The following is a 25595-nucleotide window of genomic DNA, read 5'->3' on the forward strand; positions in this document are numbered from 1 at the left end:
CTATCCTGGTTTTATACATGAGAATGTGGAAGCTAACAGGTTAAATTAGAAACTTGCTGAAGTCTTAAACACTTAAACAGTAGAACTGGAATTCTACATAGATGTAGTTTATTATAGATGTCTTCGTCGTCATTGTCTCCTCCCCCTCCTCCTCCTCCCCCTCCTCCTCCTCCCCCTCCTCCCCCTCCTCCCCCCCCCCTCCTCCTCTTCTGATTGAAGTCAGGGGTATTCTACCTCTGAGCTGCACCTCCAGCCCTAGGTTCTCTCTAGGGTCTCACTAAATTGCTGAGGGTATTGTTAAGTTGCTGAGGCTGGCCTCCAAACTGCAATCCTCCCGTCTCGGCCTTCCAAGCACTGGGATTACAAGTATGTCCCACCATGACCAACTTTATGTGTTCTACTCTTAACCAGTATATCTACCGTAACCAGTCCTTGAAACCTATCAATTATGTTAAGCAAAGTGCAGCTGTATCAAACATGGTTATAAGTACAAGGGCTCTTTTCACTTTTCTCCCACTAGAGCATCACCAGCTTTATGAAGACAGAGAGCTTGTCTATCTTATCCACATAGTGCAGTGCCTGGCACATCATATGACCTTAAGTATTTGTTGAATGAATGAATGAATGAATGAATGAATGCTCATATGGTGGCTCTTAGATTTGTGGTTCTCAGCTCTGGCTGCATATAAGAGTCACCCAAAAAGCTTTTGAAACATTCAGATATCAGAAACCTACCCCATTCCTCAACTAGCATCACCAAGAGAGGAACTTGGACAAGTGTACTACTTTAAAGAACTATAGATGGTTCTAATTTTTAGTCCATTTATAAGCTTGCTACTCTAGAGCAGTGGTTCCCTGACTTGAACATGCATCAGAATTACCTTCAAAACTGTTAAAACATAAATTACTGAACCCGACTTCTAGAGTTTCTGTTTACTAGGGCCGGGTGAGCTTGAGAATTTGCATTTCTTACAAGGTCCCAGGTAATACTGATGCTGGATCACATTTAAGAACTGTTTGCCTAGAGGACTGGTTGTAAGGGACCACATCAAAACGTTTTTACTTAGGACTTATGCAGGAGATATAATTAGGCAATCCAAAATACACCGTGACCACTCAGGCACTGCAGCTTTTAGTCTGTCTTCAAAATACCCAAGAGACTGCAAAGGTTTCTTTGACCAATGGCATACATGTTTTTAACCAGCAGATCTGATAACAGTATTTATTCTGGATACTAAATGAAGAGCCTGCCAGGCGTAGTGGCGCACGCTTGTAATCCCTGCACTTGGGAGGCGGAGACAGGAGGGTCACGCAGGTTCGAAGCCAGCCACGCTGGCTTAAGAGACCCTGTTTCCAAATAAAAATATAAAAAATAGGTCTGGGAGTGTAGCCCAGAGGTAGAAGGACTTCCAGGAACCCCAGTACCACCAAAAAAATATATATATATAAAAATATGAAGAGCCAAAGTTCCTCATTGATAATCTACCTTTAGATTACTTTTTCATAATGTGCAAAGGACATCTCTCCATTTATTTACTTCTCCTTTACCTTCTTTTTTTTTTTTTTTTTTGAAGGGGAGTAAAAGGTTTATTGGAAGCAGCAGGGAATGGGGCAAGGGTGGCTGAACACCCCCAAAGGGTCTGGAACTCTGGGTCCAGCAGCTGCCTTCAGGACAATACTCGAGAGTAGCCCAAGCCAATTGCCTTCAGGTACAGGCTGCTTTCTTCCGGAGTCCGCACGATCTGCCAGAAGGGAATACAGAAAAGTGGCCGAACACCCCATAGGGGCGGTCGGAACTCTGGGGTCCAGTAGCTGCCTTCAGGATCACTACCCGAGTGTCGCCCGAGCCAAGTGCCCATCAGTTGCAAGCTACTTTCTCCCAGAGTCCACGCGATCTGCCAGAAAAGAGGTGCAGGTCACCCCTAGGGGCCTGGTCAGCCATGATGTCCAGCAGAGGCCTTCAGGTCACTACTCGAGAGTTGCCCGAGCCACGTGCCCTCAGATGCACTCTGCCTTCTCTCAGGGCCAACACGACCTGCGAGAGAGAGAGAACAGCTCCCCAGAAGGGGAGGGGGTCCCGAGCGGGAAGTCCCCCTCCTTTACCTTCTTTTAGCAATTTTTTAATACAGTCTATGTGGTGCATTGTATTTATGCATCATGCTGAGGTACAGAGCGATAGCAGCACACATGCGCGCAGCTCTTGGAGCTTCCTTGGGTTCCACCCCCTTCCCCGACCTGAGATTAGAATTGGTAATTTTATATACGATGTAGCATTATTTCAGTTTACATTCTTCTCTGTGCCCCCTCCATCACTCCGTGGAGTCTCTGCTCCTCTATTGATATTATCCTTACTTCTCAATTTCTATCTACCTTCCACATATGAGAGGTAACATGTAACTATTCATTTTTTGAGACTAATCTTGCTTAGGCGAATATTCCTGAGTTCTGCTCTTTTGCAGCTGCAACCAGTAGAAATTCAGAAGAGTAGGATGTGGTATTACATACTTGAAATCTCAATAGTTTAGAGGCTGAGGCAGAAGGGTCATAGGTTCAAGGCCACCCTCAGCATAGCCAGACCCTCAAACAACTTAGCAAGACACTGTTTAAAAATAAACATTAAAAAGGGCTAGGGTTGTAGCTTGCAGATAGAATACCGCTCTTCCATCCCCAGTATGACCAAAAAAATAAACAAAATATCAAGTACTAGTGAACATTGGGCTTTGGATGGAAATCAGAAGCTTTTATATCTTGTGGACAGACCTTGCAGCTAATAGTATTTGGCTTGGCTTTTTAGAGTAACTTCCATCCAGTGCCTGTTCCTTTTGTACCATTCATTTTATGTATTTTAAATTGGAGAAGACCTGCACAGGTTTTACAAATGGTGTTTCTCTCCTATTAGGTCTCTCTGCAATGCAATCAATGTTTACAACCTCACCTGCAATAACTGTTCAGAAAACTGCACGGATGTTCTGTTTAGTAACAAGATTACCTTCCTAATGGACCTCCTGATACACCAGTTGATGGTATGTAATATTATTGCTTTAAGTCTGAAGTAGTTAAAAGTTTGAGAAATATTCCCTGTGGAGAAAATGAAAAGAATTCAGCTTATTTACTCTTCAGATTTGGGAAGGGGGGTAGACAGGGACTAGCAGAACCTCTTAATTAAAAAAAATTATATTGGATTTCATAAGTTTAAATATGTAGTAGAATATAAGTGCATAGCCTGCTTAGAGCACCGTTCACATGGGTGGACTTGGCTTTGGAATCTGGTGGAACTGCCAGCCTCTGAAGCCACAGGAGGGAGTGCTGTGGAAGGGAAGAAAGTTTGGAAAGCCTCGAATCCTTTCAGCAGCTCAGTTACAAGGGGCAGCTTCAAAAGGACCTCTTGGTGGCCGTTTCAGTTTTTTAAAAAAATTAAGAAACTCCTCTGTCAGAAACCTGCCATAATTTTGAAGCAGGAACAAACAGCCAGTTGTCACCTTAAATTTTACTCCAATTCACAGATGTTGAAAGAGGTAAGCTCAGTGTAATATCCCAAGGTTTAAGTCTAGCAACTGCAGTCTCCAGAACGCCCTGAGGCCAGTGGTTTCCTGATGAAGTTTCTGAGCCCCTGAGGTATTGGCGCAAAATCACTCTCAAGCTGCAAGTTTACAACACAAGCCATTTATTTTTCAGAACCTATTTACATTTACTCAGCATACGGTTCTAATAGCTCGTCCTTAAACTCCATACCACTTGCTCCCTTCTTTCTTCACCTGATTAATTCCTGCAGACCTCAGCAGGCATAATGGCACCTTCATCAAGAAATCTTCTCCAGCCTAACTCTTTCCCCGGTTCCACATTAAGAATACTTCTTATGTGATCCTGGATATTGCATCACTTAGAGCACTGATTACATTGAACTGTCACTATTTACTTATCCATTTCCCCACTGCCCATAAAATCAGTGATAGCAGGTAACTAATCACTATCTCTAAGATCCTAACACAGGACCTGGAATTTAGTAGGTTCAGTACATCATTGAATGAGTGAGTATACAAAAGAATAAACGAATCCCTGTATGTTACAAACTGAAATCAGAAAGTTAATTATGAAGCTAATTATAGGCGGGTATGCAGACTCTGAGAGGGGACAGCAGTGTGAGGGATATAGACCAGAACTGTTAACAGTAAAACAGTAACTGTTTATAGTGATGAAAATAAATCATCAGTCAAAAGCTAAATTATACATGGTATTATTTACAAAAGAAGTCATTAAAATATGGGTGTGTATGATACTGGGGATGGAACCCAGGGGCATTCTACCTCTGAGCTACATCCCCAGCCCTATTTTATTATTATTATTATTTATTTTGAAACATGGTCTCACTGAGTTTTAAAGGGCCTCACTAAGTAGTAGCCTCGGTGTCCTCGAACTGCGATTCTCCCATCTCAGCCTCCCAAATGCTGGGATTACAAGCGTGCAATACCACGCCTGGCAAATATAGGTAAAGATACTTTAGAAAAACAAAATCTTCAGAAATAGTTGAAAGGCAAGGGAGAAAAATTTAACATTTGTTTTTGGCCTTATATCTCGGGTATTTTGATCTATAGTGCCTTGTTTAATTTTCATATCATCCCCAAAAAGTCATTATTATCCTATTTCACAGATAAGGAAACTCAAGTCCCCAGGAGGTTGACTTTCCCAAGGCTGCATAGATTGACAGTCATAGCACCAGGAGTAAACTCTAGATCTATCAAACCCAAGTGAGAGACAGTCAGTATAATACAGAAACTGATATTTTTTAACTAACTCACTGACTGACTGACTGACTGATTTCTCAAAAATGTCCATATCATGGAAGACAAGGAAACAGTAGAAACTGGGGCTGTGGGTGTGGCTCATTGGTAGAGCACTTGCCTAGCATACACACACAAAAAAGTGGTGAACCATCACTGCATGAAGGAAATTAAATGTAATGTGTGATTTTGGACCAGAAAAAAGGACATTAGTGGGAAAACTGGTAAAGTCAAGTAAGGTCAATAGAATAGCTTATTTTATTGGCTCAATATTAATTTCTTCCTTTCAGTAACTATATTATGGTTTTATAAGATGTTAGTATTAGGGGACAGTGACTAAAGGGAGCTCTGCTGTGTTTGGTAACCTATTTGTTGGTTTTAAGTTATTTTAAAAAATATTTTAAAATAAGGATGGATGGATGGACATGGTAACACACACCTATGATCCCAGCATCTCAGGAAACTGAGGCAAGAAGATTGCAAGTTTCAGGCCAGCCTGGGAAATTTAGCAAGACCCTGCCCCAAAACAAAAATTAAAAAAAGGTTTGGGTTGTAGTTCAGTGGTAGAGAAACCCTTGGTTCAAACCCCAGTAAAACACACACACACCTTTCTTCTCTCACCGTCCCATACTTTACCATCTAGAAGAATTTACTCTTTGAAACTTATTCTGTGTTGGTAATGAAACAATAGCTAGGACTTTGACAGAGCAGGTAACCAAGGAGAATGGCACCCGAAGGAATAAGCAAGATGACTTACAGAGTCTTTCATACTGACTCCCTGCTCTATTTTGGCTTAAAAAAGAAAAGCCAAAAGCAGTAACAAAACAGAATTCTGTTTTGATGGTGAAAAATCATGCTTACCTGTTTGTGTTTCTAGAGAAGCATAGAATGTGATCCCAGCCATCCAGGAAAATCCCTGCACGAGAGTAGGAACAGACATACAAGTGGCATATTATCTTAATTTGGGCAGTTAAACCAAAGTACCATAAACTGGGCAGTTCAGATTCGGAGAAATTTATTTCTTACTGTGTGTGTGTGTGTGTGTGTGTGTGTGTGTGTGTGTGTGTGTGTGTGTGTGACTGAGGATTAAACCCAGAGGCATTCTACCTCCAAGTTATAACCCCCAGCCTGATTTTATTTCTTACTTGGAAACTGTCTCGCTAAGTGGCCGAGGCTAGCTTCAAACCTGCGATCCTCCTGTCTCAGCCTCCCAAGTACTGACTGAGATTACCACATACACCACCACATCCAGCTTATTTCTCACAGTTCTGAATGCTGAAAGTCCAAGAGCAGGTGCCAGCATGGTCACATTCTCATGGGCCCCTTCTGGGCTTCAGGCGTCTGGCAGAGAAGAGGAGCCAGCTTTCTTGCCTCTTCTTACAAGGGCACTAATTTCGTTGGTGAGGGCTCTGGCCTTGTGACAGATACAATTAGCTCTTAAACACCCCACCTCCGAATATCATCACCTTGGGAATTAAGTTTCAACATATGAAGGGGGAGGGGACACGAGCACCAGTCCATAGCAGGTATAGCAGGTGGTGTGATGCCAGCCTGTGCAGAGGATGTTCAGCAGTTCTGCCTGGGTCAGCACATAGGGAAGACATTTGAGCTACTTCTTAGCTTCTCAAGATAGCTGTGATTTATCATCAGCCATGTGCCAGGGAGCAGGTAAGTACCTTGATTTGCCCTCTTCTTTGAAAGCCCTAGTTTCTTTTGTGTTGTTGTTATTTTTTTTTTGTTGTTTTATTGTTGCTACTAGAGATTAAACCAAGGAGCACTCTACATTTGAGCTACACCCCCAGCCCTTTTTGTTTTTACTTTGAAATAGGGTCTCACTAAGTTGCTGAGGCTGGCCTTGAACCCGTGGTCCTCCTGTCTCTGCCTCCCAAGTCCTGGAATTTCAAGTATGCACCATCTGTGCCTGGCTGCCCTGATTTCTTTGAATAATATTCCCTTGCTTGTGACCTCAAGGTTTCTTGACACTCGGAAAAGTGTTATCTTTGAACCAGTGAATTTTGCCACATTCTTCATTTTTCTGCTCTGTAAATTTTGTTCAGTTAGGAACTAGGATCCAGGGATATTTGTTTGTCAAATATTTTATTCCTCCTTAGTGGAACTTCCTGGTTTTTTCTTTTAGGCTATTCCACAGCTGTCAGTTCTTGTTATGACTGGGTTTGTGGCAGTGAGCAGCAAAGGCTATTTCCTAGTTTGGGGTCACTGGTGAAGTTTGGACCACTAATTTTTAGTACCCTTTAAATAAATAAAAAAAATAGTCATCAACACACTTTTCAGAAGGTATAGGGAAAAAAGCATAAAAACTATGAATTGTGATTTTATATAATTCGTGAGACATTTGATTATCAGGTACATCAGCCTTTATAATATTTTGGCAAACCCAGATGCTTTAGAAGATTTGCATCAACCTAGCTGCTCAGAGTTTGTTTTAGGACTCTTATATTTGATTTCAATTACCTTTTTCAAAGGGCTGTTTAGATATAAATGTTAGGTGATTTTTTGGTGGTAATGGAGACTGAACCCAGGGCCTACCTCTGACTACACCCCAGCCATATTTTTTTTTGAGGCTGTCTGCAAACCTACAAGTCCTCCAGTCTCAGCCGCATAAGAACAGGATTTACAAGCATGTGCCACCATTCCCAGCTCAGAGGTGAATAAACACACTTCTTCACTCTGGAAGCCCACAACTGAGAAAGGAAGAAATTACACACGTAATCATCAAAGACAAACTGTGAGCAATTCTATAACGTCATCAGTGTAGCCCAGGAAAACGAGTAGAGCACCTAGCACATAATAGTTGCTTGTTAAATAGTTGATGAGCGAATAGATTCTACCTTGGGGAATTAGAGGGCTTTGGGGAAAAGGCTAGATTTGATTATGCCTTGGATATAAATGGAACTTCTATAATGCTGGGTCTATTACTTGTGACAATCAATACTTGTGACACTATACAAATACATGGTTTTTTCTAGCAATATAAATTCAATGTGGAATTTTTAGGATTAGTTCTCAGGAAATTTATTTGGAGCTGCAAAACCAATTTATTTAGACATGTTTCCCCTAGAAGTAGAAGCTAAAACCAATGAATTATCTTCCATAAAGCAGGAAGGCTTAAAAATATATTAAAGCAGATTTCTTTAACCCATTAAGTAATTATTAAGCATCTTCTCTGACCCTATATCATTCCAATGCACAGAACAGTGGACCTGTCGCCTCAAGATGTCTCCTTAAAGAGACCAGACATATACATTGAAGGCAATAAAAAGGCCACTGAAAAGAAAAAAATGGTAGAATAGGGTCCCCAGCCCTCATTTCCCCACAGAAACACAGAGTGACAAGAACAGCCACATTGAAATAGGTAAGAAGAGCTGTTTTACTTTACCCTTACCCAGGTTTATCCCTCCACTAAGCCAGCACAGCTTAGTTAGTGCCAGGCTTGTAACTTCTCAGAAGTGAAGTAGGGAAAGCACAGTAGAGCATGCATCCATTGTTTCTGCTTTTTGGAGGGCTTTCTTGTAGGATTTCTTGTCTTTCCTGATTCAGAGTGCTGGCATAACCAGCCTAGCTTAGATGCTTGGTGGCACTGAATCGAAACCACAGCAGGGACAGCTTTCGTAGCACTGGAGAGCCTGTCCTAACCAATGCAGCTTGGCATAATCAGAAGAAGGCAATCAACTCTCTATTTCTCCTTCACAAAAGAAGAAGAATATGTGTTCAGTGTTCTGGCTTTTTTAACAGATATCTGAGGACTGCTGTCTGTCTCACCTGGCTTGGGGTGCTCACAAGAGGCCAGCCTATTTTGGATGCTGAAAACAAGAAAGAGTGAGGAGGCTTGCTTCTGTATAATCAGAGAAAGTGCAGGGTTAAAGGCAGATGTTAGAAGGAAGAAAGATTATGACCTCCTGAAAAATAAAGTCAATGAAAGTGCACATATAACACAGAGAAGTTGCGCTCCCAGAAAAGGTTTTAGAGGCTCCAGAATCTCAGCCAGGTCAACTGGCCGGGATCTTCCCCTGTAGGGGGCTAGTCCATGAAGACTGTTTTCTCAAGTGCACATATCCCATCAAAAGTTAAAATGCTTGGGAGGCTGACACAGGGAGACCCAGGTTCGCGGACAGCCTCAGCTACTGAGTGAAGCCCTTTGCAACTCAGTGAGACCCTGTTTCAAAATAAAGAATAAGCGGGCGTGATGGCGCACGCTTGTAATCCCAGTATTCAGGAGGCTGAGACCAGAGGATCATGATTTGCGGACAGCCGCAGCTACTTAGGCCCTCTGCAACTCAGTAAGACCCGGTTTCAACATAAAGAATAAAAAATAGGGCAGAAGGTGTAGCTCGGAATCAAATGCCCCTGGGTTCCATCCCCAGACCCGGAAAAAAAAAAAAAAAATAGGGCTGGGGCATAGCTTGAAACTAGAATGCTCCTGGGTACCAAACCCATTTCTGTCAAAAAAAAAAAAAAAAGTTAAAATGCACACAAATAAACAGGGAAACATGAACCAAAGAACTGAACCAAGTCTCTCTTAAGCAATCCTAAAGAAACAGAGATATATAAATTACCAGAGACTACAAAACAAGTGTCATAGAGATGCTCTCTGATCTCAAAAAATAAAGTGTGTTTTTTGCTAAATATTGAACTCAGGGACATTCTACATCCAAGCTACAAACCCCAACCCTTTTGATTTTTTATTTTGAAACAGGGTCTCATTTCTAAGAGCCTTGCTAAGTTGCTGAGGCTAGCCTTGAACCTGCTATCTCAGCCTCCCAAGGTGTGTGTCACCATGCACAGCTTCAAGAAAACATTGAATAAGAAAAATGAGAATGTCAAAACAGAGAAAATATAATGAAGAACCAAATAAGTTTTGGAACTGAAGAATATAACTCCACTAAAAAATTCACTACAATGAATTCACTGTACTGAAAAATTCAGTAATAGCAGATTTGATAAAGCAGAAGAATCAGCAACTTCAAAGACAGATCATTTTAAATTAACCAGGCAAAGGAAAAAACTTTAAAAAAATAATTTAAAAGAATGAAAAAAGCCTAAGGAACTTATAGGATACCATCAATATATGCATAATGGAAATTTCAGTGAAAAGGAGGAGACAGAAAGTTTATTTAAATAAGTAATGGCCAAAAACTTTTCAAATCTTGGGAAGGCAAATGGATATTTAAATTAAAGCACCTCAAAGGAGCCAGGCATGATAATCCCAACCAGGTAATCTCAGTATTTGGGAGACTGAGACAGGGGATCTTGGGGGTTTGAGGTCAGCCTTAATTTAGCGATACCCTGTTTCAAAATAAAAAGGGCTGGGGTGTAGCTCCAAGATAAAATGCCTCTGAGTTCAACCTCCTACAAGAAAAGAAGCCCAAAGGATCCCAAATAAGATAAACTCAGAAAAATACATACCAAGGGCTGGGGATATAGCTCAGTAGTAGACCACTTAAATAGAAATATGCACTAAACACATAATAAAACCGTCAAAAGTCAAAGACCAAATGTTGAAAGCAATAGGAGAAGAGTATAAGGGGTACATGCATGATACTGTCAGCTAATTTCCCAAAATATTCCCAGCAAGAAATGAATGGAATGATAAATTCAAAGTTCTAGTCAACCAAGAATATACAGTGGGGGAAGGATATTCTTAAATTATGTTGGAAAATTGCATATCCATGCAAAAAATTAAATAGGACCCTTAAACAGTATACAAAATCAACTCAAAACTGATAAATATGGAACATGAAACTATACGTTTAAATAAGAACCTAGGGGGATCCTTCATAATATTGATCTTAGGATTGATATTTTGGATATGAAACCTAAAGCACAGGCAACAAAAGCAAAAATAGATAAGCAGGATTATATTGAACTAAAGAGCTTTTATACAGCAAGTAAACAGAGTGAAAGACAACCTACAGAACAGAAAGAAAATATTTTCAAGCCATAGATGCTACAAACTGAATATTTGTATCTTCCCAAAATCTTGCTGTTGAACGTTAATCTCCAGTGTGCTGAGATTAGGAGAAAAGGCCTTGGAAAGTGACTGGATCACAATGGTAGAGCCCTAAGAGTCGGACTGGCATTTATAGAAGAGGCCCCGGAAAGCTGCCTGTCCACAGCTAGAAGGCACCATCTGTGCATCAGAAAGCGACCTTCGCCGACACTGAATCTGCCAGCACCTTCATCTTGAACTTCTTAGTCTCCTGAAGTGAGAGAATTACATTTCAGTTGTTTGTAAGTTACCTAGTTTGCAGTCTAAAGCAAGAGGTAATATCTAAAATATGTAGAGAACTATAATTTAGTCCCAAGATATACCTAAATGACCTAATTAAAAATGTTACTAAGCCAGGTATATAGCCACATGCCTATAGTACCAGTACTTGGAAGGCTGAGACAGGAAGATCTCTTGTTCCCAGCCAGCTTCAACAACTTGGGGAGGCCTTCAGGAGCTTAGTGAGACCCTGTTTCAAAATAAAAAGGGTTGGAGATGTTAGTACTGGGTTCAATTTCCAGTACCACACCCAAAAAAATGGGGCTTGAATAGACTTTTCTTTGAAGATACACAAATGGACACCAATATATGAAAAGAATCAGAATCACTACCAGGAAAATACAAATCAAAACCATAATAAGATACACTTTGTGCCCATTAGGATGGCCTAATATTTTATTTAATATTTTAAAATATCAGAAAATAACAACTTTGGGGATGAGGATGTAGCAAAATTGAAGTCCTTCTGCACTATCGAGTGGAATGAAGAATGCTGCATCCACCATGGAAAACGATATGGAGATTTATCAAAAAATTAAAAATAGAACTACCGTATGATCCAGCAACCTCATTTCTGGGTATTTATCCAGAGGAATTAAAATTAGAATCTTGAATAGCTATCCCCACTACAATTTCATTGCAACATTATTCATGATAGGCAAGAGGTGGAAATAAACTATCAACAAATGGATGTATAAAGAAAGTGTAGTATATACAATGTATTATTACTAAACCTTTAAAAATAACAAAATCCTATCACATGCTACAACATGAGTTAACCTTAGCATTATGCTAAGCAAAATAAACCAATCACAGAAAGAAATACCTTATGGTTCCATTTACATAAAGTATCTAAAATAATCAAGCTCATAAAAACATAAAGTAGAATGATGGCTTCCAGGAGCTGAGGGAAGTAGGAAACAAGTAGATGTTGTTAAATAGTTAACAGAATTTCAATCATGAAAAATATCTAAAAATTTGTTTTACAATAAGGTATTAACAAGTTAACAGTGCTATAATACACGCTTTAAAGGGGTAGGAGTTAATCTATATTATGTAATTTTTTTACCCTTAAAAAAATAGTGAACATACTGAGTGCTATGAAAATTGATAGGCTTTTAATGGTGGACAAGATCTAAAAATCCCAATATACTGATGAGCAAATTGAGATCACATAGCTACCCCAGAGCGGAACCATGAAATAGACCCTCCTCTCCTGAGTCCCTTGCCAGGACTTCCCTTCCTATAAGCTGAATTGATGTGTCTTCACTTTTCTAAGCAGACAAATGAAACAAAACAAACTTTTTTTACTTTGATTTTAAACATATTTGATGTTGTCACTCAGGATATACTGAAGAATCACTTAATTAAAAGATAATTCCTTGATGTTTCATTGTGTTTTAAAAGGCATTAAATATTTTATTAGTAATCTTATTTTTAATTCATAGTGACCTGTTCTTTATGAAATATTTAAAGAATATGCTGATAAATTGTGTGTATGTATTTTCTGGAGCCAAGGAAATTGTTAATTGAAAAGTGATGTACAAACCTTAAATAATTGATATATAATGCTGTAGAATCAAAGAGACTGTTGGTGAGCTCTTCAGAAGGTGACAGGAGAAGATGGCGACCGAGAAAAGCGGGGCTTAAGAGCCCCGCTAACAACCAATCTCCATTACCACAAAATCAGCGCCTTTCATAGCCAGAAAACACCATCACCAGAGAAACAAAAAAAAATCACCAGGCTCCAGAGAGAAAGCGGACTGAGAATAGAGCTCAGAGCCACAGAGGAGATACACCGGCCTCATGCCCGAGGACGCGGCAGCAGCGCCATACTGCCAGCAGCAGCGGCGACTTCACTGGACGGCTACAGCAAGCCGAGGTGAGCCGCTGCAGACCAGCCAGGCGGGATATTTCAGCGCAGGGAGCATCTAAAGATCCCAGTGGCTGAGCCCAGCACACGCTGCAGGGATTCAGAGTGGAACTCAAAACCAAGAAGAAATAAGCCAGCCTCATGGCCGAGGGCGTAGCAGTGGCGCCATATTGCCACCAGCGGCAGCAGCAGCGAATTCACCGAGTCCAGTACAGCTACATCTGCGAACTCAAGAACAGTGAGTCAAATTGCGGGCCCCAGAGGAGAAATCCCAGTACGGTACTCCCTGGGACTTGACCCAGTGGGGGAGTGGCGGTGGCAGAGATATCACACCATAGGAGAACGTGCAATCTGGCACCCCCCATAGTTTAAAGCAGCCTCTATCGACTCCCTGGGTCAGAGACTCTGTGATACAACCCAGTAAAGGAGTAGTGGGGTCTGAGATAATACAGACTCGAGATCCAGAGCACCTTAAGTGAAGCCGTAGTGACCCAGGGAAGAACCCAGAGAAGGCACAAACTTCCAAAATCATGAGAAAGAGGAATAACACTGGAGCAATGAATGCCCACAACCCCACAACATCAGAACCCGATAAAACAGAAAATCAGAGATTTCTAGAAGATCAAATCAGGAAAATAACTGTAGAAATAATAGAGGTGCTTCGAAAAAGAACTCAGAGAAAGCCAAAAAGAGATAAAGGATGCAATTAATGAAGTAAAGGCCTCAATTCAAAGCACAAACAACCGATTAGACCACATGGAGAACAGAATCTCGCTCTTAGAAGATGATCATTCCAAAAATGAATGCATAGTTTCTAATCTAGAAAAAAATATCCGACAGCAGGAATCTGATATTGAAGAAATATGGGCCCATTTTAAGAGAGCTAACCTAAGAATAATTGGAATAGAGGAGGGAAAAGAAAGTGAAACCAAAGGGATCAACAATCTCTTCAAGGAAGTAATAGCAGAAAAGTTTCCAAACATAGAGCAAGAGGTCGATACACAGATCCAGGAAACTTATAGAACTCGCTTTAGACAGGATCGGAGAAGAGGATCCCCACGCCACATAATTGTCAAAATGACCAATGTGGAAGCCAAGCAGAGAATCTTAAAGGCAACAAAAACAAAGGGCCAAGTGACATTCTGAGGCAAACTAATTAGAATCACTCCAGACTTCCCAAACCAAGTCATGAAAGCCAGAAGGGCTTGGAGTAACATATTCCAAACTCTGAAAGAAAACAACTTCCAGCCAAAAATTTTCTACCCAGCAAAACTTTCTATCAAATTAGATGGAAAAATAAGAAGCTTCCGTGACAAACAGAAACTGAAGGAATTTATGTCTTCAAAACAAGCGCTAGAGAAAAAACTCAAACAGATTAACTACAAAGAAGAAATAGGTAACACACACCAGAACCAGAGAAACAAGATTTTCCATCCAACAGACAACTAAGATTGGTTATCTGTGGAGATTCATTATTTATGTTAGTCTTTTACCTATCTCTAAATTGTATTGTTTGCCTTTATTGTTGTTAATTTTTAGGATTTCTAGTTGGAATATTAGTATACCTTCAGATATAGCACTTGGAAATATTTTATCCAATTCTATTAGTAACTTTTAACTCTTTACGTTGTCTTTGGATATACAATATTTTTTTATTTTTTAGGGAGTTTGTATACTCTTCTGTTGCCTGTGCCATTGAAATCATAACCAAGAAATCACTGCCAATTTCAATGTTGTGAGGTTTTATGACCCAGATTTTCTTCTAAAAGTTTATAGTCTTAAGATTTATATTTAGGTCTATTATCTATTTTGAGTTAATACTTGTATATGGGATTAGGTAAGGGTCCAATTTTATTCTTTTCCATGTAATTATTATTTTTCAACAATATTTAGTTAAAAGATTATTATTTCCACCACCAAATGTTCGTGGAAACCTTGTCAAAAATAACTTGACAATATAGGGAAGAATTTAGCTCTAGGCTTTTATTTAACTCCAATGGTTTATATATCTGCCTTTAGAACAGTACTACACTGTTTCAATTATTGAAGCTTTATATGGTTTGAAATCAGAAAATATATATCTTCTAGCTTTGTTCTTTTTCAAGATCGTTTTGGGTATCTAGACTCCATATTCCATATTAGGATAGATTTTTTTCTGAAAAATAAATATATAAATATATGATAGTTTCACCTAAAAAAATAGAAAAAAATATTCTCTGGTAAGAAAGAAAGCAAAAAGAAATATTGAAATGTTATCTTTTTTTTTTTTTTTTTTTTTTTGGTGGTACTGGGGTTCCCGGAAGCCCTTCTACCTTCGGGCTACACTCCCAGACCTATTTTTACATTTTTTTATTTGGAAACAGGGTCTCCTAAGCCAGCGCGCGCGGCTGGCTTTGAACCTGCGCGATCCTCCTGTGTCTGCCTCCCAAGCGCGGGGATTACAAGCGTGTGCCACCACGCCCGGCGAAATGTTATCTTTAAGTCATCAAAAGCTTGGTATCAGACAAATGAAACTGTTATGTGAGATTATCATTTTTAATTTTGGATAAATTGCTATAATACTAGATGTCAACCACTAAGCCAAGCATGGGAAGGAGGGATAGGGAGAGAATGGGGTGGGGATCGGGTGGGGGCTGACTGGGCGATGTGTGCATGTATGTCTACAAAAGTTTGTATCCCACTATGATGTATGAATACAGTGCACCAATTAAAATTAAAAAAAAAAAAGGTGACAGGAAAGCCCTGGAAACAAACAAAGGAAGTCTAAGTGCACTCTTACAGCAAGGGGATTGCTTTTCACCTGGTCATATGGAGAGCTGTCCAGGTGCCTGTTTGATTTTCATTATAGTATAAGGCCTGGAACTCACCATTCTTAACTGAGGAACCAGCATGTGGACTGCGTGTTAATTACATGGGGGCAGAAAGCCTTCAACACTGCGGGAGATGGTACTCTTTTTTTCTGCCAGCTGAATCTTGTTTCCTTCTTTCCTCGATATGTGGCACTTGCTTGGCCTGTCTGGTACACCATCTCTTTCCCTTGTTCAGAAATGTACGCTCACGCTGGGCGTAGTGGCACACACTTGTAATCCCTACACTTGGGAGTCAGAGACAGGAGGATCACACAGGTTCAATAACAGCCTCACTGGCTTAAGAGACCCTGTTTCCAAATAAAAATATAAAAAATAGGTGTCTGGGAGTGTAGCCCGGAGGGAGAAGGGTTTCCAGGAACCCCAGTACCACCAAAAAAAAAAAAAAAAGAAAAAAGAAATGTATGTTCACCAAGTCCTGCGTCTTATTGGCACAGAGAATTACAGAACTGAAGAGGAGGACTTGATAGTGTGGTTTAGTTCAATCTACTTGTTTTACAAAAAGAGAACAAGGAGAGATGGGAGATGAGTGGGGCAAGTTGTTTGCCAAGGCCCCACCACCTGTTACCAATATTAATTGGGTTGCAAATTCCGTTCCCTAAATTCTAACCTAGTATTCCTACTACTAAATTACTTGCCACACTGCTGAGCTAAATTTGGTGAGAATGGTTAAAGGTTATTGTGACTGTTTATGTCAAAAACATTACCCTCCGTTATTAGAAACTCATTATAACTCTTCTGTGGCACCAAAATGTATTATCACCATCTAATTATGAGAAAATACTAGACTAAAATTGAGCATTCTATAAAATAATTGACCAAAGCCATTCAAAATACAAAGACTGAAAAACTCACAGAAAAGACTAAAGGAGTATTACAAATTAAGTCAATATGGGGGGGAGAGAGAGAAGGGGGAAGGGAGGAAGACTTGGAGGCACATAAGCTCAGGAGAAACAGAATAAGTCAATTTTTTTATCTTAAAACTAAATGCAACCAAAACATCAAGTTGTACACTGCAAACAGTGTTGATTAGTTGTATGTCAATAAAGATGAAGAAAAAAATAAAATGCTATGTATGAAAAATGCTTGGGATGCATTTAAAGCAAAACTAAAAACAAAAAGCATCGCCATAAATGCTTCCATGCATTACAAAAGAATGAAGCATATTCTTCTTTGTGTGTGTGTAGTGCCAGGAATGGAACCCAGGTGCATTCTGCCTCTGAGATACACTCCCAGCCCTATTTGTTTTCCTTTATTTTGAAGCAAGGTCTCACTGAGTTGCAAAGGGCCTAAGTAGCTGGGGCTGTCCACGAACCACGATTATAATCCCAAATGCTGGGATTATAAGCGTGTGCCACCACACACAGCCTATAACCTACCATCTTTAAAAGTCTAAGAATCATGGAAGTTTAAGGAGTCACTAAGGAATTTTATAGACCAGTAGAAACAAGATATAAGACAGATGTAACATGATTCTAAACTGGATCCTTTTGTTATAAAAGACATTAGTAGAATGATTGGTGGACTTTTTGTGTGTGTGTGTGGTGATACTGGGGTTCCTGGAAGCTCTTCTACCAGACCTATTATATACTTTATTTGGAAACAGGGTCTCTTAAGCCAGTGCGGCTGGCTTCAAACCTGCGCGATCCTCCTGTCTCTGCCTCCCAAGCACAGGGATTACAAGCGTGCACCACCATGCCTGGCTTATTGGTGAACTTTTTGAATGGGATCTGAGGTACAGAGTGATGAAGAATCAGGCCTAATTTTCTCATTTTAATGGATATAAAGTAGGATCACGTTCATTTGTTGGAAATACACAAAAGCACTCAGTGATGATGGAGCATCATGTGAGCAGCATGTTCTCATAAGGTTCAGGAAAAAGTTCTTTGAACTCCACATACTGTTTTTCTAAAGTGTAAGGTTATAAGCAAGCAAACACAAATATTTTAAAGAAGTACTGAAATAAAAGTTCTAGAAACTTGGGAGAAGTTTAAGAGTTTTCTAGTTTCTATTAACTACATACATTGAACCAAAGGCTGGAACATTCGGAATAATTTAAATACTAGAAGCTATTTATTAGAGCTTAAATATAGCTTTCAACTTAAAAAGACTTTATTATCAGATAAATGGTTGTTATGAAAGAAAAGTGGGGCTTTTACTGAGCATGGTAGTGCACACCTGTAATTCCAGTACTTGGGAGGCTGAGACAGGATTGCAGATTCAAGGACAGCCTCACCAAGTAGTGAAATTCTCATCAACCTTATGAGGCTCTGTTTCAAAATAAAATGGGACTAGAGGTGTAGCTCATAGGTAGAAATTCCCTGGGCTCAGTCCCTAGTACCACACACAAAAATAAATAAATAAAATTCATGCAGAGGAATTTTTTTTTCTTTTTTTTTTTTTTTTTTTTTGGTGGTACTGGGGTTCCTGGAAACCCTTCTACCTCCGGGTTACACTCCCAGACTTATTTTTATATTTATTTTATTTGGAAACAGGGTCTCTTAAGCCAGCAAGGCTGACTTCGAACCAGCGCGATCCTGTCTCCACCTCCCAAGCGCGGGGATTATAAGCATGTGCCACCATGCCTGGCCCAGAGGAAATTTTAAAATATCTCTTTAACTCGCATTACAAAAATTACTCAAAGGAGATGAAAGCTGTTCAATTACATTTTGTACCAACTTGAGCACAACTTGGTATTTTTAATATAGAGATTCAGAAAGAATGAACAATCCCAGTAACCACGTGGAAAAACGTATAGTACCCCAATTTTTCTGTGGCAGAATGTTGATAGTAGTCCAGTTGAAAAGGGAAGACAAGGACTGCAACTGAAAGGTGCCAAGGCCACCGCCGACAGTTCCTTTTTGTCTAACAAGTCTTGTATACAAAGCTCAGTAGCTCCTACTGGGGAGAAGAAGGGGAAGCTGGGAGAGAAACCTGAGGAAAAGAACCTAGCAGTGTTAAGAGTCATACCGATGCCCATCTGTACACACGCTCAGAAAGTAGAAGAGGTCAGAGGAAGCAGAAAGGTGAGACTGAAAGGAAGAACAGAGCAGGACTCAGGAAAACACGGAAGGAGCAACTAAGGAAGGAGAGAGTGGAGAGGATGAGTACAAGGGGAAGAGGAGAGGAGCTCAGAAGGCAAATACAGAGAAACCTTGAGGAGGCCTCTCCCAGCACCCTGTAGTAACGCAGGCCCTACCTGCCCTCCTGAAGCTGACGTCCCAGCATCACATTTCTTTGTAGACAGAGCAGGGCATAATGCAGTAGGCTTTCTGGTATTTCCAGTAAATGAAAGAAAATAGTAACACCAGACAGTAAAATTCACACACACACACACACAGAGCTAAGTTTCTTTTCTTATGCCCTTTCCTGCTCCTCTTGGAGTTTTATGAGATATGGGGAATGGGCTAAAAGCATTCTTTATAGCTGGCCTCTGCCCTAGCTCAGTTCATTCTCACCTGTGAAAGCAGTCTGTTTAGAGAAGGAAAGGCAGCAATATTATGTCTCATTAACACCTCTGACTGTGGCAAATGAAAGACTTAACTAGACCATGCTTCAGTCTAGCTCCTCGAATGATAACTTGCTTTCTCTCAAACCTGGATAATACAGTTTAACAAATTCCTTTATTTTAGAAAGCACTCTTTTTATTTTTAATTCTTCCATATATGGTCAAGTTGTTTTTTTATAAGGTTTCCAAGAACATTTGGTGAAGGAAATAATAATCTCTTCACTAAATATTATTGAAAAATAATAATTACATGAAAAAGAATAAAATTGGACCCTTACCTAACACCATATACAAATATTAACTCAAAATAGATAAAAGACCTAAATGTAAATCTTAAGGCTATAAACTTTTAGAAGAAAACCTGGGTCATAAAACTTCACAACATTGCAATTGACAGTGATTTCTTGGGTATGATTTCAAAGGCACAGGCAACAAAAGAATAAACAAACTTCCTAAAAAATAGAAAAATATTGTACATCCAAAGACAATGTAACCGAGTTAAAAGTTGCTGATAGAATGGGGTAAAATATTTCCAAATGCTATATCTGAAGGTATATTAATATTCCAAATAGAAATCCTAAAAATTAGCAACAATAAAAGCAAACATTACAATTTAGAAATAGGTAAAAGACTAAAATAAATAATGAATCTCCAATGATTTTTATATAACCAATAAACACATGAATATCACTCATCATTATCATAATATAACTAATCATTAAGGAAATACAAATAAAAACTATAGTGAAATACTACTTCACATTTGTTAGGATGGCTGCTTAACATGAATTACCTTGCTCCAGCCATTTACCTTGAGTTTGTTACTCTCTTTACTTATAAAGTGTTTCTTGTAAGCAGCAGATGGATGGATTCTGGTTTTTACTCCATTTTGCCACTTTATGTCTTTTTATTGGGGAATTGAGGCCATTTACATTCAGTGTGATTATTGAGAGATAACTTTTAATTCCTAACAAGTTAAGATTTTCTGTTTGAAATACTGTTTATTCTTTTTTGCTGGATGGAAAATCTTGTTTCTCTGGTTCTGGTGTGTATTACCTATTTCTTCTTTGTATTTAATCTCTTTGAGTATTTTCTCTAGCACTGATTTTAAAGACATAAATTCCTTCAGTTTCTGTTTGTCATGGAAGCTTCTAATTTCCACATCTAATTAGATAGTTTTTCTGGGTAGGAAATTTTGGGCTGGAAGTTTTTTTTTTTTTTTTCAGAGTTTGAAATATGTTACTCCAAGCCCTTCTGGCTTTCATGATTTGGTTTGGGAAGTCTGGAGTGATTCTAATTGGTTTGCCTCGGAATGTCACTTGGCCTTTTGTTTTTGTTGCCTTTAAGATTCTCTGCTTGGCTTCCACATTGGTCATTTTGACAATTATGTGGCGTGGGGAACCTCTTTCTTGATCCTGTCTAAAGGGAGTTCTATAAGTTTCCTGGACCTGTGTATCGACCTCTTGCTCAATGTTTGGAAACTTTTCTGCTATTATTTCTTTGAAGAGGTTATTGATCCCTTTAGTTTCACCTTCTTTTCCCTCCTCTATTCCTATTATTCTTAGGTTAGCTCTCTTAAAATGGGCCCATATTTCTTCAATGTCAGATTCCTGCTGTCTGATTATTTTTCTAAGTTATAAATTATACATTCATTTTTGGAGTGATCCTCTTCTAGGAGCGAGATTCTATTCTCCATGTGGTCTAATCGATTGTTTATACTTTGAATTGAGGCCTTTACCTCAATGATTGCTTCCTTTATTTCTTTTAGACTCTCTCTAAATTCTTTTTGAAGGTCCTGTATTATTTCTACAGTTATATTCCTTATTTGATCTTCTGGAGATCTCTGAATTTCTCTTTTATCAGGTTCTGATAATATGGGGTTGTGGGTATTCATTGCTCTATTGTTTTTCCTCTTTCCCATGATTTTGGAAGTTTGTGCCTTCCCTGGGTCACTACGACTTCACTTAGGGTGCTCTGTATCTCGAGTCTGTGGTAATCTCAGCTGCCACTACTCCTTTACTGGGTTGTATCACAAAGTCTCAGACCCAGGAAGTTAGTCGAGGCTGCATGAGACCGTGGGGATGCCGGGCTGGGCGTTTTCCCACGGGGAGCTGCAACTAGGGTGTGGTATCTCTGCCACCACTACTCCTTCACTGGGTTGGATTGCAAAATCTCAGACCCAAGGAGATTATCAAAGCTGCACAAGTCCCTGGGAGTGCAGTACATGGATTTTTCCATTAGGGGCCGCAATTTCACTCATGGTTATTGTGCATGCTGACCAGGAGCAGTCGCTGGGCGCGGTGAACTCGCTGTCACTGCTGGCAATATGGCGCTGCTGCCACGCCCTCGGCCATGAGGCTGGCATATTTCTTTTCTGGTTTTGAGCTCCGTTCTGAGTCCCTGGAAGGCGTTATGAGCTTGGCCACCAGGAGTTTTAGACGTTCTTTGCGCTGAAAGAACCGCTGAATTACACCTGAATGATCCACAGCTGCTTACTTCAGCTCCTTGTTTACCTTTCCTCTCTGGAGCCTGGTGCTGTGAGGGAAGTAGGTGTCAGCGCGGCTCTGCAGCCGCATTGCAGGCTTGATTTTTTTTCTGGTCTCTGGTTGTTTTTCTAGTCTTTTTTTTTTCCTCTGTCCCTTGTGTTTACATTTTTATTTCTCTGCTGATAGTGTTTTCTGGCTATGAAAAGCGCTGGTTTTGTGGCAACAGAGAGCGCGTTTTAGCAGGACTCGTAAATGCCGCTTTTCTCAGTCACCATCTTCCCAGAAGTCGAAAGTATTCTTTTTAAAACACACACTTATCCTACATACCAGCATCCTATTCCTAGCTATTTGTCCAAGAAAAGTGAAAACATTTCTACACAAAAAAAAAACTTGTACAATCCAAGAATAGGGAAGGCTGAGTCAGGAGGATGACAGGTTCACAGCCAGTTCAGCAACTTAGCAAGACCTTTCACAACTTAGACCCTGTTTTGAAATAAAAAATAAAATAGGGCTGGGAGTGTAGCTCAGAGATAGGTAGGTCAGTCCCTAATACTACACACACAAAAAAGTTGTACAAGAATGATCTTAGCAGCCATAATTTTAAGTAACTAAACTCCCTAAAAAGAGCCAGGTGTGGTGACGCACTCTTATAATCCCAGTACTTGGGAGGCTAAGACAGGAAGATCTGTTCTTGGCCAACCTCAGCTACTTAGTGAGGCCCCGTTTCAAAGTAAAGAATAAAAAATAGGGCTGGGAGTGTAGCTTAGAGATAGAATGCCCCTGGGCTTAATCCCCAGTACCACAAAAAACAAATAAATAATTAAAATCCCTAAAAACACACTTATCCAACAGGCTAAAAGATAAACTGGGGTATATCCATACAATGAAACAATACTTAGTAATAAAAAGGAATGAGCTATTGATATTTTAGTGATATAGATAGATTATTCTGAATTCATGGAAATATTATTTAGGGTGAAAAAAGCCAGATTCAGTTCTACCTACTGTGTGCTTACAGTTATTTTTGTTGTGCCGTCATCTTCAAAGACACAGAGCTGATCTGTGATTGCCTCGGGCTCAGGGTGAAAGGGAACATTGACTTCAGAGGACAGGGAGCATACATCGGTTACGATATTGTTCTGTGTCTTGATGACAGTTCATTCATAGATGCATACATTTATGAAAAATCATCAAAACTAGCCACACATGGTGGCACACACTCATAATCCCAGTGCTTGGGGGGAGGGGGGTAAGGCAGAAGGATGCAGAGTCAAGGCCAGGCTCAGCAACTTAGCATACTCCTATTTGAAAATAAAAAATAAAAAGGGCTGGAGGGTATAGCTCAGAGAGAGAGTACTCCTGGTTTCAATCTCCAATTCCAAAAATAAGTAAAGTAGCTGGGCATAGTAGTATATGCCTATAATTCTAGTACTTAGGAGGCTGAGACAGAAGGATCATAGGTTCAAAGCCAGCCTCAGTAATTTAGTGAGCAAAACACTAAATGCCCTTGGGTTCAATCCCCAGTTCTGTGTAAATAAATACATAAATAAATTAAATAAATAAATAGATAAATAAAATGGGCTGAGGATGTAGCTTAAAGGTAGAACACCCCTAGGTTCAGTCCCCATCACCACAAAATAATGAATGAATGAATGAATGAATGAAAGCATTCATTCAGTTGCCTGCCAGGGTTATATCTCAGTGGTAGAATGCCCCTAAACCCCAGTACAAAAGGAAAGTTTAGGAGAGGAAGGGAAAAGAAAAAAAGTGGGGAGGGGGAGACTAAGGAAGGGCCTGTGGGCTTCATTCAGGGGTAGATCACATGCTTAGCATGTGCAAGGCCTTCAGTTCTTTAGGAGGGGAGGAAGGAAAGAGAAAAGAAAGGCCAGGCATGGTGGCACATGCTTGTAATCCCAGTATCTGGGAGGCTGAAACAGGAAGATCAAAGATTCAAGACCATCCTCAGCAATTTAGGCTCTCTACAACCTAGGATGCTGCTGAGTTCAATTCCCAGTGTGGATGGATGGATGGATGGATGGATGGATGGATGGATGGATGGATGGATGGGAGGGGGGAGAAAAGGAATGGAGGGTAAGGAAGGAAGTGAAGAGGGGAGGGAGAAAAGAAATATATTAAAGGAAAAAATCCTCTCATTCATTTCAAAAGAAAGCATGGTTTTAAGTTTCTGCATCAGGGGTTGGTAGATTCAGAAGGGCCAAAAGGGCGAATGTCAAAAGAAAATTTATGCCACAGAACCCCAAAGGGCTTAAAAAATAAGGTTAAATCTTTTAAGATATTTAAGGTTAAGATATTTAAGATATTAAGGTTAAGATATCTCAGAAAATGAAGGTATAAGTGGGGCTAAAAAGAGGGTGATTGGTTGAAAGTCTAAATAAGAGGCAATTCAGATGCCCTGTGTGCCCTAGATCTAGCTCATCTGCTATTTGCACAAGTAACTGTCCCTCCTCAGTCCTTGCAGAAGACAAGTTACTCAGGACATAGTAATACCAAGCATGGTTGTACAAAAATGGGATGATTCATTAAAAATCTGTTCCCAGAACCGTGACACTCAGCCTCTTCTGTGAACTCTGAGAAAATTAATGCCATATTATACATTTCAGATTGGAGGATACAGAGTTCTGTTCTTTCTATAAATACTGATAATTGGAATCCCCCCATGGAAAAGCTGGATTTTTGCCTAATCACCCAAATGAAGCCTCACACACATAAACCCAATACAATCACCCAGCTTGTGAATGGATGTAGATTACAGTCCAATGTTTGGTTACCATGTTTGAGAAAGCCTCCAACCTGAAACACAGGGAAAGGACTGAAAGGAGACACAGATCATGCAAAAAAAAAAAGAGAGAGAGAGAGAAAATTGTTTTATAAAAATGTAACTTCAGCCAGGCCTGGTGACGCACGCTTGTAATCCCAATGCTTGGGATGCTGAGACAGGAGGATCGCTCAGGTTCGAAGCCAGCCTCAGCTATTTAGTGAAGCTCTCAGCAACTTAGTGAGACCCTGTTTCCAAATAAAGTATAAAATAGGTCTGGGAGTATAGCCCAGAGGTAGAAAAGCCCCTGGGTTCCACCCCAGTACCACACACACAAAAAAAGGTAACTTCAAAAAGATGAGACAAAATTCTATCCATGAAATAAAAACAAGATACTAAAAAGAACCAGCATACGGCGATCCAGAATGATCTCTTGCAAATTCAAAATATAATTGATGATATGAAAATCTCAAGCCAAGGGTGGTTGGTAGCGCATGCTTGTAATTCCAGTACTTGGGAGGATCATAGGTTTGCAGCCAGCCTCAGCTACTTAGTGAGGCCCTCTGCAACTTAGCAAGACCCTGTTTCAAAATGAAGAATAAGAATTAGGACTGAAGATATAGCTCAGAGGTAGAATGCCCCTGGGTTCAATCTCCAGTAACACACACACACACACACACACACACACACACACACACACACACACACCTACCTCTTTGGAAGGACTGGAAAATAAGGAAATTTCCAAATAAGTAAGAAAAATATAAAGAGATGAAAAGCAGGAAGAAAAAAATTTAAGATTGATGGTGAATTAATGATACATAAATAGAGGCTCAGTTCAAATCCAAAAGCCAACAGAAAAAATGAATGGAAAGAAATTAGCACAGAAATACTCCCAAAACTGCAACACATGATTTTCAGATTGAAAAGATCACTCTTTCACACAATTAATGAAGACCTATACTAAGGGAGCAGAAATCAAGAATAAGACCTTTCTGAGTTTCCAAGAGGGATGTACAAG

At 39.9% G+C, this 25595-nt stretch overlaps 1 protein-coding gene across 2 annotated transcripts in view; it reads left to right on the forward strand.

The window, feature by feature from the left end:
• SCAPER (S-phase cyclin A associated protein in the ER) overlaps nt 1-25595 on the forward strand; it is a gene marked incomplete at both ends in the record, with an annotated part of 288797 nt that overhangs the window by 190233 nt on the left and 72969 nt on the right. For both annotated transcript variants that reach the window (XM_080692276.1, XM_080692277.1), the window contains one exon: nt 2900-3023. In XM_080692276.1, the coding sequence (XP_080548402.1) occupies nt 2900-3023 (124 nt within the window). The remainder of the gene's footprint in view (nt 1-2899; nt 3024-25595) is intronic.

This window comes from Muscardinus avellanarius, assembly GCF_963383645.1.
Source record: "Muscardinus avellanarius genome assembly, chromosome: 3".
Lineage (NCBI taxonomy): Eukaryota > Metazoa > Chordata > Mammalia > Rodentia > Gliridae > Muscardinus > Muscardinus avellanarius.